Source organism: Miniopterus schreibersii, assembly GCF_964146895.1.
Source record: "Miniopterus schreibersii genome assembly, chromosome: 16".
Taxonomy (NCBI): Eukaryota; Metazoa; Chordata; class Mammalia; order Chiroptera; family Miniopteridae; genus Miniopterus; species Miniopterus schreibersii.
The window spans coordinates 3,298,456-3,314,806 of NC_138116.1; the positions used below are offsets into that span (position 1 = coordinate 3,298,456).

Below are 16,351 nucleotides of genomic sequence, written 5' to 3' on the forward strand. Positions count from 1 at the left end.
CCCTGCGCTTACTGCCCGGCACTCCCGCGGGGCGGGCACTGTCTCATGTAATCGCGGAAACCCCTGGGAGGGAGGTGGTGGTGGTAGGTTTTCAGGTGATGGCCTTCAGCCCGGAGGAGACCGGAGGCTCTTTGGGGGTCTTGTCGCTTGAGGCTCTGGCCAGATCCCCTGCTCAGGAGCTGCTGAACTGAGAACCTAGGGAAGCAGCATGGAGGTCCCAGGGTCAGGGCCAGAGAGAACCGGACCCCAACTCCCAGCTTGGGGTGGCAGGAGGCCGGCAGGAGTGGCTCTGAGCCTAGACGAGTGGGGAGGCCATGGGGAGTCGCAGGGCTGGACTGGGTGCGCTGCCGGGAGCCGCGGCTGGGGTGGGTCCTCTGAGAAGGACTGTCACCCGCTTCTCCCGAGGCGGGACCTAGCTCCTCCCCGCCGCCCCGCAGGGCTTCCGGCGCCTTTAAGAGTCCCGGCTCTTCGGGGGTGTGGCTCCCGCCGCCGCCGCCATGGCCTCGCAGCTGCTGGAGGACAGGCTGACCTGCGCCATCTGCCTGGGGCTCTACCAGGACCCGGTGACGCTGCCCTGCGGCCACAACTTCTGCCGGGCCTGCGTCCGGGACTGGTGGAGGCGCTGCGACCAGGAGTGCCCCGCGTGCCGCGAGCCCGTCCCCGGCCGCGCCGAGCTGCGCCGCAACGTCGCGCTCAGCGACGTGCTCGAGGTGGTGCGCGCCGAGCCCGCCCCGGGCGCCGGCCCCGACCCCCGCCCGGACCCCGGCGCGCGCTGCCCCCGGCACGGGCGGCCGCTCGAGCTCTTCTGCCGCACCGACGGCCGCTGCGTGTGCAGCGCGTGCACCGTGGGCGAGTGTCGCCACCACGAGCGGGCGCTGCTGGACGCTGAGCGCCGGGAGCGCGAGGTGACTCGCCGGGGTGCCCCGCTCTGCTCCCCCGCGCGCGGGCAGCCTCAGCCGGAGGCGGCTTCGGGGTACTTCTCTTCCAAGGTGGTGGTGCTCAGGCAACAGATGCTTGGAAGAGAGGCTTCGGAGCGCGGGCAGGGAGGCCAGGGTGAGGTTAGGGTGATAGCTGCGGTGGAGCGAGGCCGGGAGCTCTGCGGGTGAGGGGTGGAGCCCAGAGCCCGCGTGCTGGACGGCAGCCCCCGCGACTGCCCAGGTCGCGGAGTAAGGCCCGGGCGATGCTGCTGTTGGTGGCACGAAGACTGAGCGCTAAGCAGGAGAGTTTGCAGTGGGCCAGCAGATGACAGCAACAAAGGGGGCGGGGGGGGGGGGCAGGTGGTACAACCCGAAGGCACGTGCTCAGTGGAGACTGGGAGGGGAAGTGATGGGGGGGCGGGGATTGTCCTCTGGGAAGAGTCAGATGAACTGGGACAGTACAGGGGCCTGGACAAAGGCGGAGCATTGGACTTAGGAAGATGTGATGACTTTGGCCAAACTATCAGCTTCGCCCACCCGTTTACTCGTCTGGAAGTGGGGTTAACACCCGTCCTTACCTTGGAGTGTTGCTGGGAGGAAAGGAAGCAAGGCAGGCTCTTGGCCAGGTGCAGGGACCCGAATCCTGGGAGCGGGAGTTTTTCCTGCTCCAGGAGACTACATTTTGATCCAGAAGGGGCACAACCAAATAGGAGTGCCCTCTTCTCATGCCCAAAGCTGGGGCTCAGCACTGTCCCGGCATTTGGAAGAGCCTATCTTGTGTGTGCGCTGCACTGCCTACTCATCAAACAGCTCTGGAGCTCTGGACCATCACCCCTTCCCTGAAAAGCGAAGGATTGCTCCCATTTATTGTCTAGGGGTATCGGGGAGTTACAGCCCAGAGAGAGTGGGTGCTTTGCCCCAAGTTGCTCAGACTGCAAGAGGGACTGGAAGTCAGGTCTCCAGCCCAAGGCTTCCACTCTGCACATGCATAGCCCTGTTCCAGGTGGGGAAGGGGCTTTGTCTAGGCCTCCCTGGGACTGACCCGCATCTTTTGGGGCGCAGACCTAGGCTGGTGCTCTGTGTACTGGCCCACTGGTCAGCCTCATCTGGGGCAGCATGAGGAGGGGGGACTTCACAACCAATCCTCGCCCCCTCTTGTCACTCATCCCCTGTCCCCTGGTGGACAACACAGGCTCAGCTGAGAGCCATGCTGGAGATCAACCGGCAGCAGGCCTCCCAGGCTGAGAGCCAGCTACAGGAGCTGAAGCAGCGAAGCAGCCAGATCCAGGTACCAGCCTGCCTGTCCCCTCCCACCATTTCATGTTGTTTTTCAGGCAGCCACTAGCTGGTCCCTGGGACACTGGGCAGTAGGTGTGAGCTACCTTGAAAATGCTTCCTGGCATCAGGGAGTGAGGGGCTGAACAGGGTAAAGAGGTTCCAGGGATCCTAGCTCCCCATAGCCGCACCCCTCAGCTCAGTGGGCAGCTGTGGCCCTGGCCACCCTAGGCTCCTCCTATACCCACCCAGAGCTCAGCCTGCACCCTGGCTTCTGTGGTCTCTGGCAAGTTCAGCCGCCTGCTGCAAGCCCTGGAGATGCGTCGATTCCAGGCACTGAGGGACATCGAGGTGGGCAAAACACAGGCACTGGCACAGGCCCAGGAGGAGGAACAGCGACTACAGGGCCACCTGGAGGCCATGGCTCACTTTGACCACAGGATCTGCAATCTCCTGAAGCAGTTGGATGACCGAACTTTCCTTCAGGTACCAGGGCAAAGGGCAGCAGGTTGGGGTCCAGCATGCCTGCCCCTTGCACCCAAGCTTACTGCAGCTGTTCCTGGGACTCAGGCATCACAGCACCTGGCGCCCCTGGGGCCTCTCGGGCCGCTGACCCCTCCACTGTGGAATGAAGATCAGCAGCTGGGGGGCCTGAAGGAGTTTCTGAGCCAGCTTTCTGTCGTCCTCCTGGACAAGGGGGACCCCCACGGGGCACCAGCTGAGGCTGCTGACTTGGGTCCTATAGGTAAGGCTGACCCCAGATCTCTCTACCCCTCTGGGCCCAGCTGTCCCTCCCACTAGGGGTGGGAGTGGAGTTAGGGCTCAGCTCCCCATGAGCTCCCCTCCCATCACTCCCCTAACACTGCTTTGTCCCCCAGAGGCCCCAGGTGCCCTGGCAGTGGTCCCAAGCCCGGTTTGTCCGCTGAGGAGGAAACTCTGGCAGAGTAAGGAGGCCCAGCATATGTGTGTGTACCTATATGTGCGTGAAAGTGCATTGTGCACACGTGTGGATACGTCTGTGTTTGTGTGCACTTGTGAGTATGTGTGTATGTGGCACGTGCTCTGACTATCCTGTCCATGCCCTTCCCTGGGTCTGGCCCCACCCCCCTACATGCCTGTCGCAGGGTGCACACCTCTTACACATGGAGCCAGAGTAGTGTTTAAGGGGATTCCAGGCACACAGATCTGGGATCAATCACGATTCTTCCACTACTGTCCAGTTAGTTACTTTTCTGGGCCTCAGTTTTCTCATCTGTGAAATGGGGCTAACAGAAGATTCCACTCAGAGGTTCCCGCCAGGATTGAATGCTCACTTGCAGTGAGCCAGGCAGGTTCGTGCTCCGTCGATGGAGCTTCGGTCATCATCTCTCCCCTCTGGGGACAGGAAGGTGGACATGCACAGGCACCCTGTCCACTCACCTTCAGTCTATCTTTCCCACAGATTATCGCAATCTGACCTTCGACCCAGAGAGTGCCAACCGCCACCTTTACCTGTCTCGGCAGGACCAGCAGGTAGAGCACCGGCGAGAGCCCCGGGGCCTGGCTGAGCCAGGCAGCTTCGAGCTCTGGCAGGTTCAGTGTGCCCAGAGCTTCAAGTCTGGGCGGCACTACTGGGAGGTGCACACATCTAATCACTTGGTGACACTGGGCGTTGCCTACCCGGACCTGACACGGCACAAGGTGGGGCCCTACACAGACAACATCGGCCGCGGGCCCAACTCGTGGGGGCTCTGTGTTCAGGAGGATAGCGCCCAGGCCTGGCACAATGGGGAGGTCCAGCGCCTCCCAGGGGTGCCAGGGAAACTCCTGGGCATGGACTTGGACCTGGCCTCTGGTTGCCTTACCTTCTACAGCCTGGAGCCCAAGACCCAGCGCCTGCACACCTTCCATTCCATCTTCACCCGGCCCCTCTACCCTGTCTTCTGGCTCCTGGAGGGTAGGACACTGACCCTATGCCATCGACCTGGGGCCAAGCTCCCTTCAGGGCTCCAGGAAGAGGCCTCAGGGCTCAGCTGAGTAAGGCACAGGATGGAACTCCAGGCTGGGAGCAGGTGCCACCATCCTGTGTGCCCAAGAGTTGCCCCAGCTCCTGGCCTGGGGACCCAAGGTCACAGCTATAATGGGACCAGCTGTTGGCCAGCAGACTGACTTGGGACCAGGTTGGGCCACTTGAGGGGATGGGGGGGACCCGCCCAAACTGAAGTTTACTTTTCTAGCCTCTTTGAAGGAGCTGGGACTACGAATGGAGTAAAATGGGAGGCCCCTGCCCCAGGCAGAGCCCAGTTCTAGAGCCCAGTTATAACTATATATATCCAAGATGAATATTTTTGAGCAGGGAGCTTTGTACAAGCCATATTTATTTCTTTGTATGTACATGAGCTAAAGTGGAATTGCTCAACAGAAAAACAGTGAGCATTTGAAGATTTTATTTTCATACAAAAGACCAAAATGAAGCCCCCTTGAGTCAAGTCACTTCTCTCTGCCCACTGTCCCCACATCACATCAGCAGAGTTGTGGCTGCGCCTCGGCCGTCATCCCTACCCCACGTGGGGATTATGTGCACTGAGACACATTAGTGCCAGCACAGCGCTAGGTCCTTCTGCTTGGGAACATGCTTCCATAAACATCCCTGCACATGTCTTTGCTTGTGTTTCTGGCTGTGGGGCTGCTGGGTCATAGGACAGCTGTGACTTTGTTACTGGAACCGTCCCACTTCTTGATCTGGGTGGTGATTACAAGGGTGTTTGCTGTATTTTATTTTTTAAATACGTCTTTATTGATTTCAGAGATAGGAAGTGAAAGAGAGGGACAGAAACAATGATGAGAGAGTCATTGATCGGCTGCCTCCTGCACACCCCCCGCTGGGGATCGAGCCCAGAGCCCGGGTGTGTGCCCTGACTGGGAATGGAACCATGATCTCCTGGTTCATAGGTCATTGCTAAACCGCTGAGCCACGCTGGCCAGGCAAGGGTGTTTGCTTTATAACTTCTTATACTGTACATATAGGTTTTATATACTCGTGTAAATATTTCACAATTAAAGTTTTCTTAGGCCCTGGCTGGGTAGCTCAGTTGGTTAGAGCGTTATGCCAAGGTTCTGGGTTCTGTCTCCGGTCAGGGCACATACAAAAATCAACCAATGAATGCATAAATGAGTGGAGCAGCAAATTGGTGTTTCTCTCCCCCTCTCTCTCTTGTTCTTAAAAAGAAGTTTTTCTAGAAGATAACATGTGCAAAAACACATACTCCAAAAAATACAAAATAATTTTTTATTTGTTAGAAATGTATCTCCCTCCCACATTGATATCTGGCCTTGGTCACTGCGATGGTTGCAGACCCCATCTTGTGGCCTTGGTCCTCAGCGGCGCGGCTCCCTGGTGAAGGACAAGGTCAGGCCTCTGACTGGTGCAGCCTGCGCAAGGAGCTCCCAATAAGATCCCTAAGGTGGGGAGTTCCCCAAACTCGGAAAGGGGGGTTTCTAACACTGGGCAGCCTGACAGAGTAACAGAGCAGGCAGGACCTCAGTGAACCGCCAAGTGGAGGCCCCGCGGGGTAGGAAGCAGGACTGGGCTGGCCACACGGCCATCACTGCTGGCTGCCTCAGTGCAGATTCCAGCCATACCCTCCTGACCCCAACGCCCCAACACACGTGTCCAACGGGCTGAGCCCACACTCTGGAAGGGACAGAGAAAAGAAGACTGGCTCCGTTTCTATGCCCACGGTAGGAAGCGTTTGGGGCCATTTATTCTATGAATTTACTTTTTTATCAGCTTGTTGGGCCTTTCCACATTGTCCTGTGGGAGTGTTCTGTATCGTGACTATTAACCTTTATGTCGTTGATGGGATGCTACTGTCATTTCTATAGTGTGCAGTAGAACAGTGCTTCTCCAGGTGTGGGGACAAACATTTACAAATCTCTCAGAAAGCTCCTTCAAATTCAATTCGCTCAGTCCACCTGATTCTGACAGGAAAGTGCATTGGTGTAGGGGGAAAGGAAGCATGGACTTCAGGGTGTAGCGTGAATAGCCAGTGGATGTTTCCAGCATTTCTACCCCACTGCTCACCATTTCTGGGCCTCTGTGTGGCAGAGTCGGGAGGGTGGACACACACACAGACCAAGGGCAGGGCGGGGCAGGAGAGATTTTTACAAGACAGGGACCCTTACCACACAGGCTATATTGTCAATATTGTAATAACTATGTATGGTACCAAGGGGGAGCTGGAAATATAAGGGGGAACACTTTGTAAAGTATATGATCGTCTAGCCACTATGCTGTGCACCTGAAATTAATACAAAATTTTTTTAAAAATAAAAAAAATAAATAAAAGGCAGAGGCTTAGGGGCCAATGGATTTGGAGGGAGTTGGGTTGGAGGGCAGAGAAGTAAGGGGTAGAGAGGAGGCCACTCTCTTCCAGGCAGGACGTGAAGGAAGGGAGCAGCACAGCAACTGGGGGAAACATGGCTTCAAATAACAGAGGACTGGAAGCTAGAAGACAGTGGAGCCAGGCCTTTGAGATTCAGAGAGGAAGGATTTCCATTCAAGAATCTCATACCCAGCCAAACTGTCAATCAAGGATGAAGCCTGAACAAAGACCTTTGCAGGCACTTCCACATCTAGTCTCAGGAAGTTCCCAGGGGACTTTTCAAAAGTAAAGAAGTAAATCAGTGAAGGGAAGGGAAGACCTGGGACCCAAACAATGGAATTCAACATGAAAGATAAGTAAATAAGAATCGAAATTTCCAGAAATCCGAGCGTAGCATCCACACAGAGGCTCAGGGCTCATGAGTGTTTGCTTTAGAGATGTGGAGGTAACTGCTGAAGGAAACTGGCTGGCTGTGGGAGCAAGAATCTGGAGTATGTGGGGCACAGGACTAACAGTTTTTATCGTTATAAGCCTCATTAAATTGTTTATTTTTTAAGTACTCTAAATACATTATTTGAAATAAATACAAATCCAGTTTTTAAAAATTACATCAAAAGCATAACAAAAAAGAACGTGGATTGGATCCCATTGCAGTTTCTTTAAAAGATGCAAGCAGGGCTAGGATGGCTTGTTAATTATTCTCGTTGGCTGAGCTGCTTTGGCTTGGTTCATTTTTGCTTCTGTTCAACTTCTTTTATTTTTTTAAGCAGTACTGCTGCCAGAGGTTGCAGGTGAGGTTTAGGATTATTTTCAGCTTGCACCTTGTGGGTTTAAATTCCTCCTCTGCAGGACTAGTTATGTGGCCTGAGGCAAGATATGGAGCCTGTCGGAATTCCATTTCTCATCCTTCACAACAGTCCTTGTAAGGGGAGAGGGAGATACGGGCGTGACTGTGCTCCAGCGGAGCTCAAAGTGCCAGTTACCATTTCCCCTTAAGAGCGAATTCTTTTAAAAAGGAAGGAGTATACTGGGCAAACAACTTTAAAGCTATGATAATGCAAATGAAATACCGAAATGCCACCACCCTGACAAATCATATCTCCATGCCTTCCTGCGGGAAAGGAGCACATCTTCCTGAACAGGCTGCAGGGTGGGGAGCGGAGGGCCAGCTGGAACTCACCCGAGCACCCCCAACCTGAGAGGCACCCTCTCCCCCTCCAAAATCAGGTAGGTCTGTGGTCTCAGCAAGCCCCGGCTGCCAAGCCACGGAGCAGGGTGGCACTGATGCCTGAGCCTCTGAACCGTTCCTGGTCTTGGCAAACAAGGGCCAGTCATGATGAAGGGTCCCCTGTGGAAAGCAACTTATGAAACTCATTACCGCCTTCCTGCCAAACCGGGCACACCCAGGCCGGCTCCCTCTGCTATTCCTCCTGCCCCGAAGACCTTTTCCCGCCTTAGTTTCTGCACGCCGGAGTCCTAGCAGGCAGTCGGTGAAGACCCAGCTCAAAGGTCACTTCCTCCGTGATGCCCCTTCCTTTATCATGAATCTCCCAAGCAGGAGTGGATAGCACCTCTCTTGCAATGTTTAATAGATCTTAGTTTTCTTTCCTCCTATCAGGGAAGATGTCAGGAGGCTCCGCATAGCATATTTCTAAATTAAATACTCTTAACCTAGGGTCTTGGGGGGAAAGTCTATATTTCATTGTCCTCTAGCTGAAATTCAGCATTTCTTTGTTATAAATGGAGAGAACACACCACAAAGCTATTAGCAATACCTGTGACTTGTCACCAATAAAAATTACAGGCATTTTCATAGCATGTTACAGTGGTGACAGAGAACTCGGAATATCATTTATGTTCATCACTGTTTCAAAAATAAGTAACTGCTAGGCCTCCATCAGATCTTGTTATTTATTGTGTGAAAGATACACATATATAATTTTATCACAAATTTGTTTTCTTAATCTTTTGTACCTGTATTTCAATGTAATCAGTTTCCATGGAATCCTAACCATTTTACTTTGTGCATTTAAAAGCACTGCTTTGAAAAGGGCTCTGTAGGCTGCACCAGGCTCGGAGAGGGGCCTAGGCATGCAGAGAAAGGTGAAACCCCAGTTCTAGACAGATCACCCCTCTTACCCCTTTATTCCTCCCACTTTAGGGTCTCATCAGCAGGAGGTTTGCAGACCTTGGGGTAGGCAGATTTGCCTCAATTATTCTATATTTTAAAAGTAAACTTTTAGCATATATATATATAATCTATAATTTTATTACAAAACCATTTTTTGGCATTAGTTGGAGCATAGTTATATATTTAAAGAAAAGTTGTGAAGATAATTCAGAATTCCCGTATATCTCACTCCCAATTTCCCCTTTTGTTAACATCTTACACGGCTATGGCACATCTGTCACAGTTAAAGAGCTAATATGGATACATTCTCAATTATATTCCACAATTTATTCAAACTTCCTTACTTTTCCCAATAATGTCCCTTTGCAGGAGCCCATCCAGGGTACATATCATATTTAGTTGTCGCGCCTCCGTAGTCTTCTCTTGGCTGTGACAGTTTCTAGGCCTTCGCTTGTCTTCGATGACCTTGACAGTGTCCAGGGGTGCTGGTCAGGTAGGTATATTGTAGACTTTTCGTCAGTTGGGATTTGTCTGATGTTTTAATCATGATTGGAATGGGGGTGTGGGCTTTTGGGGAGGACGACCACCTCCCATTATGGACAAGACTTCTCACTGCTGATGTTGAACTGACTTGATCCCCTGGCTGGGGTAGAGTTGGTCAGGTCTCCGCTGTGAAGTTTCCATGCACAGGCCCCGCTTGCGGTGTGGGAAGTTATGTGCCACCTCGGAGCATCTACAAAAATTATTTGGAATTCTCCTGAATAGGAAATCTGTCTTACCCCCCCCCCCCCCCCGTTATTTATTTATGCAGTCATTTATATCAGCATGGACACACGGATGTTTCTTTTACACTTTGGGTTATAATCCAGTGTTCCTCGAGCTATTTTGCGGCCATTCTATTTTTGTAAACTTAACATTATTAAAGTATAACTTACAATAAAATGCACCATTTTAAGTGGATAGTAAGATGAGTCTTAACAACTTCCTCCACTCGGGGAACCCCCGGCCCCCAGCCCCAGGGACACCACAGGTGCCCAGGCATGTCCATGGACGGGAACTGAATTCCTCATTCCTTGGAGGATGACATCAACTTCCCATTTCAGGTTTAGAAAAGTCCAGATTCCCCACGGGAGGGTGAATAGAGCCACTAAAGGACAAAAACGCGCGCTCATCCCCAGTTATGTTCTCTGCAGTCAGCAGCTCATGCACTTTGCTCACGGTGCAGAGAAGGGGCCTGGAAGACGAAGGTGCTGGCGCAACACAGTGGCCGTGCTGGGGAGGCCGGGGGTAACGGGGGGTGAGCTCCCCAGCGTCCTTCCATCGTGTTCCCCTCCTCCGCTCTCTGGGGTCTCCCGCACACCGTGCAGCAGCGCCCTGCGCTCGGACTCGCGGGTCCAGGAGGGGCCATGGCCCAGGAGCCCCTGGGAGCCAGGCGGGGCCCAGGGCCGCCCCGCGCCCTCAGAAACCCGCCAGCGGGCCCGCGGCTCTGGGGGGCGGTCCGAGCTGGGGACGGGCGGGGGCGGGACCCTTGGCTTCAGTCCCGGGGGGCGGTGCCCGGGCGCGAGCGCTCGGGTCCCTCCCAGGCGGGAGCAGAACAGGCGGTGCCCGGGCGGCCGCGGAGCCATGGACGGTAGCGGGCCCTTCAGCTGCCCCATCTGCCTGGAGCCGCTGCGGGAGCCGGTGACGCTGCCCTGCGGCCACAACTTCTGCCTCGCCTGCCTGGACACGCTCTGGCCGCACCGCGGCGCCGGTGGAGCCGGCGCCCCCGGAGGCGCGGCCCGCTGCCCGCTGTGCCAGGAGCCCTTCCCCGACGGCCTGCAGCTCCGAAAGAACCACACGCTGTCCGAGCTGCTGCAGCTCCGCCAGGGCTCGGGCCCCGGGCCCGGGCCCGGCCCGGCCTCGGCCCCGGAGCCCGCCGCCCCCAGCGCGCCGCCCAGCGCCCCGGAGCCGTCGGCCCCCTGCGCCCCCGAGCCATGGACGGCGGGCGAAGAGCCTGTGCGCTGCGACGCGTGCCCCGAGGGCGCCGCCCTGCCCGCCGCGCTCTCCTGCCTCTCCTGCCTCGCCTCCTTCTGCCCCGCGCACCTGGGCCCGCACGAGCGCAGCCCCGCGTTACGCGGACACCGCCTGGTGCCGCCGCTGCGCCGGCTGGAGGAGAGCCTGTGCCCGCGCCACCTGCGGCCGCTCGAGCGCTACTGCCGCGCGGAGCGCGCGTGCCTGTGCGAGGCCTGCGCCGCCCAGGAGCACCGCGGCCACGAGCTCGTGCCGCTGGAGCAGGAGCGCGCGCTGCAGGAGGTGGGGCACGGGCACCGCCGAGGGTCGTGGTCGCGCCGCTCCCCACCCCGTGCTTCCCGGGTGGTTCATTTCCTCCGGTGAACTGAGGATCTTTGCTGTCCCTTCCAGCCCTGACAATGTCATCCGCTCGTGGGGATGGGGGGACCCTGGGAGAACGCCAAAAGGACGCGGAGGGCGGACAGGGGGCCTGAAGCCCCGGCGGGGATCTTGGGGGGTCTAAGGCAGGAGGGAATCTGGGTGGGGGCGGGGGGCTGGGGTCCTGGGCCTCTGATGAGCCGGCGGAGCTCACGCGGGTCCCCGCTCAGATTTGCCCGGGGCTGAGGCCGAGGCTTTAGATGGGTGTGGCAAGGGCAGGAGTGTGGCGAACTGTCCAGGGGCCGGTGGTGGGAGCGTGTGCGCCTAGTCGGTCCTGCTTCCTCCGCCCCAAGTTTCCTTTGGCCTCCAGCCCGGTCTTGGCGCCTTGGCCTTGGGATTTTCCGTCTCTCCAGCCTGGAACCGTGACTCATAAGATCCGGGGGATTTGCCCGGAATCCCCATTTTTAAGGCCTGGATTGGGGACATAGAGTCTTTGGGGACAGGGGTCCCCAGGACAGCTGAATGCCCTCTTATGCAGCCCCCGTATCCCCATTCTCTGCCTCTTCCCCACTGAAGGAAGTTCTCAAGTGAATGTGAGTGACATTGAGGACCATGGATGGCCTTGTGCTTGCCCACTGGTCAGAGAGGGGAGGCAGGCAATGTGCGGCCAGCTGGTGCTCTCCCTGAGCATGTGGGAATGGCAGTGGCCTGGGCTTGAGGCACCTCTGGCATATTGTGGGACATCGTGGCCACTCCCAGTCCTACCTATGCACAGATACCACTCCCACGTCTCCCCTGTCCTGCCCCTTGGTGAGACCTGACCCCGGTGCACGGCTGAGGCCTCTGCAGACTCCATACTCAGGAAGGATGTCGTCCACAGGCCGAGCAGCCCAAAGTGCTGAGTGCGGTGGAGGACCGCATGGATGAGCTGGGTGCCAGCATTGCACAGTCCCGGCGGACGGTGGCCCTCATCAAGGTCAGACCCGACCCGAACCCCGTCCCCTCCTGCGGTAGGCTCCTGACATTGTGAGTTCACTGCGTGATCTAGTCCATTCCAAAGAAACCTGTGCTCAGGGCATTGCCCAGTCCCCCTGAGCACAAGTGTCCCCCCAGACCTGGCAGAGACCCAGGGCAGCTCCAGCTGGTCTTTCTGTGCCCCCTCCAAGAGGGGGCGGTAGTGGGGTCTGGGAAGGAGGGGGCCCAAACAGCAATTTCTTCGCCCTCACCACTGCTCCCACTGCTGTCCTGTGCAGAGTGCAGCTGTGGCCGAGCGGGAGAGGGTGAGCCGGCTGTTTGCAGAGGCTTCGGCCACCCTGCAGGGATTCCAGAAGGAGGTGCTGGGCTTCATTGAAGAGGGTGAGGCCACCATGCTGGGCCGCTCGCAGAGCGACCTTCAGCGGCAGGAGGAGCAGCGCAGCCGGCTGAGCCGGGCCCGCCACAACCTCAGTCAGGTCCCTGAGGCCGACTCAGTCAGCTTCCTGCAGGTGAGCGCAGCTCTTTGGACCAGAGAGGGCGAGGGCGGGGGGGCAGAGAGAGGACAAGGCAGTGGGTGCCCTAGGCTTCAGGGCTGTGCTAGCTGTCTCACCCCAGCTGGGAGGAACTATGGCCAGCAGGGCCTTGATGGGCATTTATCTGGCACAGGAACTCCTGGCACTCAGGCTGGCCCTGGAGGAGGGGTGCGGCCCTGGGCCTGGTCCCCCGAGGGAGCTCAGCTTCACTAAGTCGTCCCAGGCTGTGAAGGCAGTGAGAGATGTGGTGACTGCGGCCTGCGCCAGCCAGTGGAAGCAGCTGCTAGGGCTGAGCAATGATGAGGCTGGGCTGCAGAAGCTCAGCACGGAAGGTGGGTGCCCCCTCCAAGTGACTCACTGTTCCCCAGTCTTCTCTCCCAGGTCCTCAGGCCTGCTGCCCATTCAGGACTACAGGATGGAAACTGTGCCTGTTGCAGGGTGGGACCCAAATCCTGCCTGTAACCAGAGCCACCACCCTGTAATGACCAGTCAGCCACTTTGGCCATAGCCTACAGGGCACCCTTTAACTTCAGAGGGGCTGGGATCCCAGGGCAAATGGAGCAGGGGGCAGAACCCGAGTACCAGGCATGCATGTGAACACAGGGTGCCCTATTTGGTTAGTGTGCCTGTCCCAGGAGGCTTGGGATGCTGGGAGGAACTGGGGAGAAGAGGGAATTGGGGTCACAGCTCTGGAAGGGGCACTTTGCATAGCAGTCTTGGGTAGCTGGCGAGAGCCCCTCCCCACTGTCTTCTCTCTGCAGCCGATGCCGAGTCCCAGGACCCAGATAACAGCAACCACCTGGACAGCGAGGCACCCAGGGATTACTTCCTCAAGTGTGAGTAGAAGCTGGACTCTGCCTTCCTTTCACACTGGGCCCTCTGATGGCGGCGGGGCTGGGCCCTGGCACAGGAGCGCTTGGGTTCCCCTCCCTCATTCATGGGGTGAACTAGGTCAGCTCATGGGGGACTCTCCAGCAGGGCTTAGTGCTGGCCGCAAAGATGGGGTGAGGTGGGCACCTAGGGGATGGGTCGTGCACTCTGAGCCTGGTCCTGAACCCTACGTCTCTCTCCCGTCCATGGGAGCAGTCGCCTACATCGTGGACCTGGACAGTGACACAGCAGACAAGTTCCTGCAGCTGTTTGGGACCAAAGGTGTGAAGAGGGTGCTGTGTCCCATCAACTACCCTGAGTCACCCGCCCGCTTCACTCACTGCGAGCAGGTGCTGGGTGAAGGTGCCCTGGACAGGGGCACCTACTACTGGGAGGTGGAGATCATTGAGGGCTGGGTCAGCGTGGGGGTCATGTCCGAAGACTTTTCCCCACACGAACCCTACGACCGGGGCCGGCTTGGCCGCAATGCCCACTCCTGCTGCCTACAGTGGAATGGACGCAGCTTCTCCGTCTGGTTCCATGGGCAGGAGGCACCCCTGCCTCACCCCTTCTCGCCCACAGTCGGGGTCTGCCTGGAATATGCCGACCAAGCCCTGGCCTTCTACACCGTGCGGGATGGCAAGATGAGCCTTCTGCGGAGGCTGAAGGCCACCCGGACCCGCCGGGCTGGCCCCTCGGCCTCCCCCATTGACCCCTTCCAGAGCCACCTGGACAGCCACTTTTGGGGGCTCTTCCGGAGCAGGCTGAAGCCCGCCTTCTTCCTGGAGAGTGTGGATGCCCATCTGCAGATCGGGCCCCTCAAGAAGTCCTGCATATCTGTGCTGAAGAGGAGGTGATGCAGGGGGGCCAGGGGTCACTGCTGCAGCCTCAGCTCCTGGCCCGCCTGCATCTCTGCAGCCCCGGCTTGCCCCACAGAAGGCGCCAGCCTCGGAGTCCCACGCATCCTCAGCAGCCTCGTTTCTAGGGCCTCCACCTTCCGTACACTTGGCCTCCCGCCTCGCAGGGAGGAGGCTCCCCAGACCCTTTCAAGTGCCTCTCAGACCCTCCCCCCTGCAGGCCTGGTTTCTACCAGAGAAAACCACAGCTGGGACAGATCATGCTACCCCAAGCCCTCCTTTTCCAGGGCCTAGGACAGTGCCTGGCACACAGTAGGTGCTCAATAAACTTTTGTTGAATGAATGACTCCCTTTTCTATCTTCTCCACCCATCAAGAATTCCCAGTATTTCTCATCTTTCAAGAACTGGCTTGAGAGGCAGGAGAAGCGACCGGAGCCCCTGGTCCCAGGATTCCTGCTAGGAGGGAGAGCCCTGGCCCGGGAAGGGGGCGCTGAACCAGGGTGCCTGCCCTTTGGGGCAACCTTACCCCCTGGTTCTGGACAGGGGCAGCTAGAGAGGTCTTCTGTGGGGGTCGGCCCACAGTCATGGTGGCTGCCTGACTGTTTGCTCTGGACGGCCTGCTACCCATCAGCTATTTTCATCCTGAATGCCCACCCTGGACCTAATTTACGGTATTTGCACCCAGGATTAAATGCAGGCATCACACCCCGAGAACAGGGCACGGCTCCTGGGTGGGGGCAAGAAAGTTTGAGACCTAGACTTTCTTTCACTCACACACCTTCTCAGTTCACGGAGGATGTGACTGAGCTGACCCTGGGGTGTGGCTGGAGCCGAGAACATCTACAATAAAGGGACCTGTGTCCTCCTCTGGAATCTGCCTCATTTCTCTGCACTTAGCTGTGCAGCTGGGACAGTGCTCAGCCCCAGCTGGGAAGACCCTGCCCTGTACCCCAGCAGGGCCTTTGCTTCTCTCCCTGGAAGGCCCGGTGCCCCATGCTGCCTCCAAACCCCCCATCATGGCCTGGGACGCCCCAATTCTGCTTTCAAAGGGGAAGCTTGCTCCCTGAGGCTGCTGGGTGTGTTTCCAGGCCAGCCCCCTCCTCCCTCAGTTCTTTGTGGCCCAGGGGCACCCTAGGGAAGGCCTGGCAGGGAGGGCCAAGGCAGACAGGGGCCACTCTGCACCCGGCCCAGGTCAGGCTGGACAATGGGTGAGTTATGCACCCAGACAGCAAGGCCATACAAGTCCTGCCCTGGCTGCCTTAGCTGCTAAAAATAGCCCCTCCTGCCCAGCCCTGCCTCAGCCCCTGCAGCCAGGATGTTGTTTTTCTGGGCAGGGCCTCCTTGCTCATGGTGCTTTGTGTTCAAAACACCGTTCCCTTGGCAGCTGAGGGCCTCAGCTCACCCAGGCTGCTCTGTGGCTGTCAGGACCGGAACCCGTGGGGGCTTCCTAGAGTCCCCTCACCTGCTGTGAGCCTCCCACCTTTCAGCTTGAAAAAAGAGAAACATTAAAAAGAAAAAATGTTAGAAACCCCCCCATCTAGTCCAAACCTTGTATCACTACTATTTCCATATGAAGAAACTGAGGCACAGAGACATGCAAGAGCTGCCCAAGGCTACCCAGTCCAGGACACTTGCTCCATGCTCCATGCTTAGGTGTGTCCCGTGCTTAGAAATGTCTAAACACACACACACACCGACACACATACACACACACAAGCTAGCACGAACATACCCTTTCCCAGGGTTGCAGTAGCTTGTGTAAGAGCTGCCCTGGGCCTGGTCCAGTTTCCAAGGCCACCGAGCCCTGGGCAGAGCTGCCCCAGGATCTGCCCTCCCTGAAGCTGCCTCCTGCCCCACCCTCACCCCTCCAGTCCCAGACAATGGTGGAGAGTGTGAAGGGCCTTCTGAGGCTGTGGCTATTAGCTGAGTCGGGCTCCTTTGGGCCAGGCAGGGAGCCAACCTCCACTTGAGCTTTGTTTCCGTGGGAAAATGAGCTCCGGAATTCCAAACAACAGACCAAGCAATGGACTCGAGCATCGCTCTCTCCTGGCAGCGGCCGGC

General features: G+C 57.4%; 2 protein-coding genes across 4 annotated transcripts; both read left to right on the top strand.

Annotated features, from left to right (window-relative positions):
- Window positions 1-485: 485 nt before the first annotated feature.
- TRIM65 (tripartite motif containing 65) lies at window positions 486-7,682 on the top strand (the record flags this gene model as incomplete). Of its 2 annotated transcripts, XM_081162101.1 has the most annotated exons (6): window positions 486-905; window positions 2,110-2,205; window positions 2,445-2,678; window positions 2,763-2,937; window positions 3,071-3,136; window positions 3,634-7,682. In XM_081162101.1, 6 exons carry the CDS (start codon window positions 498-500, stop codon window positions 4,206-4,208), a joined length of 1,554 nt encoding a protein of 517 aa, XP_081018227.1. In that variant the 3' UTR covers window positions 4,209-7,682. The 2 variants fall into 2 exon arrangements, with proteins under 2 accessions (XP_081018227.1, XP_081018226.1); XM_081162100.1 differs by lacking the exon at window positions 3,071-3,136 and having other exon boundaries at window positions 498-905.
- A 2,592-nt stretch (window positions 7,683-10,274) lies between these two features.
- On the top strand, window positions 10,275-14,630 carry TRIM47 (tripartite motif containing 47). Of its 2 annotated transcripts, XM_081161712.1 has the most exons (7): window positions 10,278-10,979; window positions 11,935-12,030; window positions 12,308-12,538; window positions 12,696-12,894; window positions 13,324-13,398; window positions 13,649-13,714; window positions 14,015-14,630. In XM_081161712.1, exons 1-7 carry the CDS (start codon window positions 10,311-10,313, stop codon window positions 14,287-14,289), a joined length of 1,611 nt encoding a protein of 536 aa, XP_081017838.1. In that variant the 5' UTR covers window positions 10,278-10,310; the 3' UTR covers window positions 14,290-14,630. The 2 variants fall into 2 exon arrangements, with proteins under 2 accessions (XP_081017839.1, XP_081017838.1); XM_081161713.1 differs by having other exon boundaries at window positions 10,275-10,979; window positions 13,649-14,630.
- The last annotated feature ends 1,721 nt before the right edge of the window (window positions 14,631-16,351 follow it).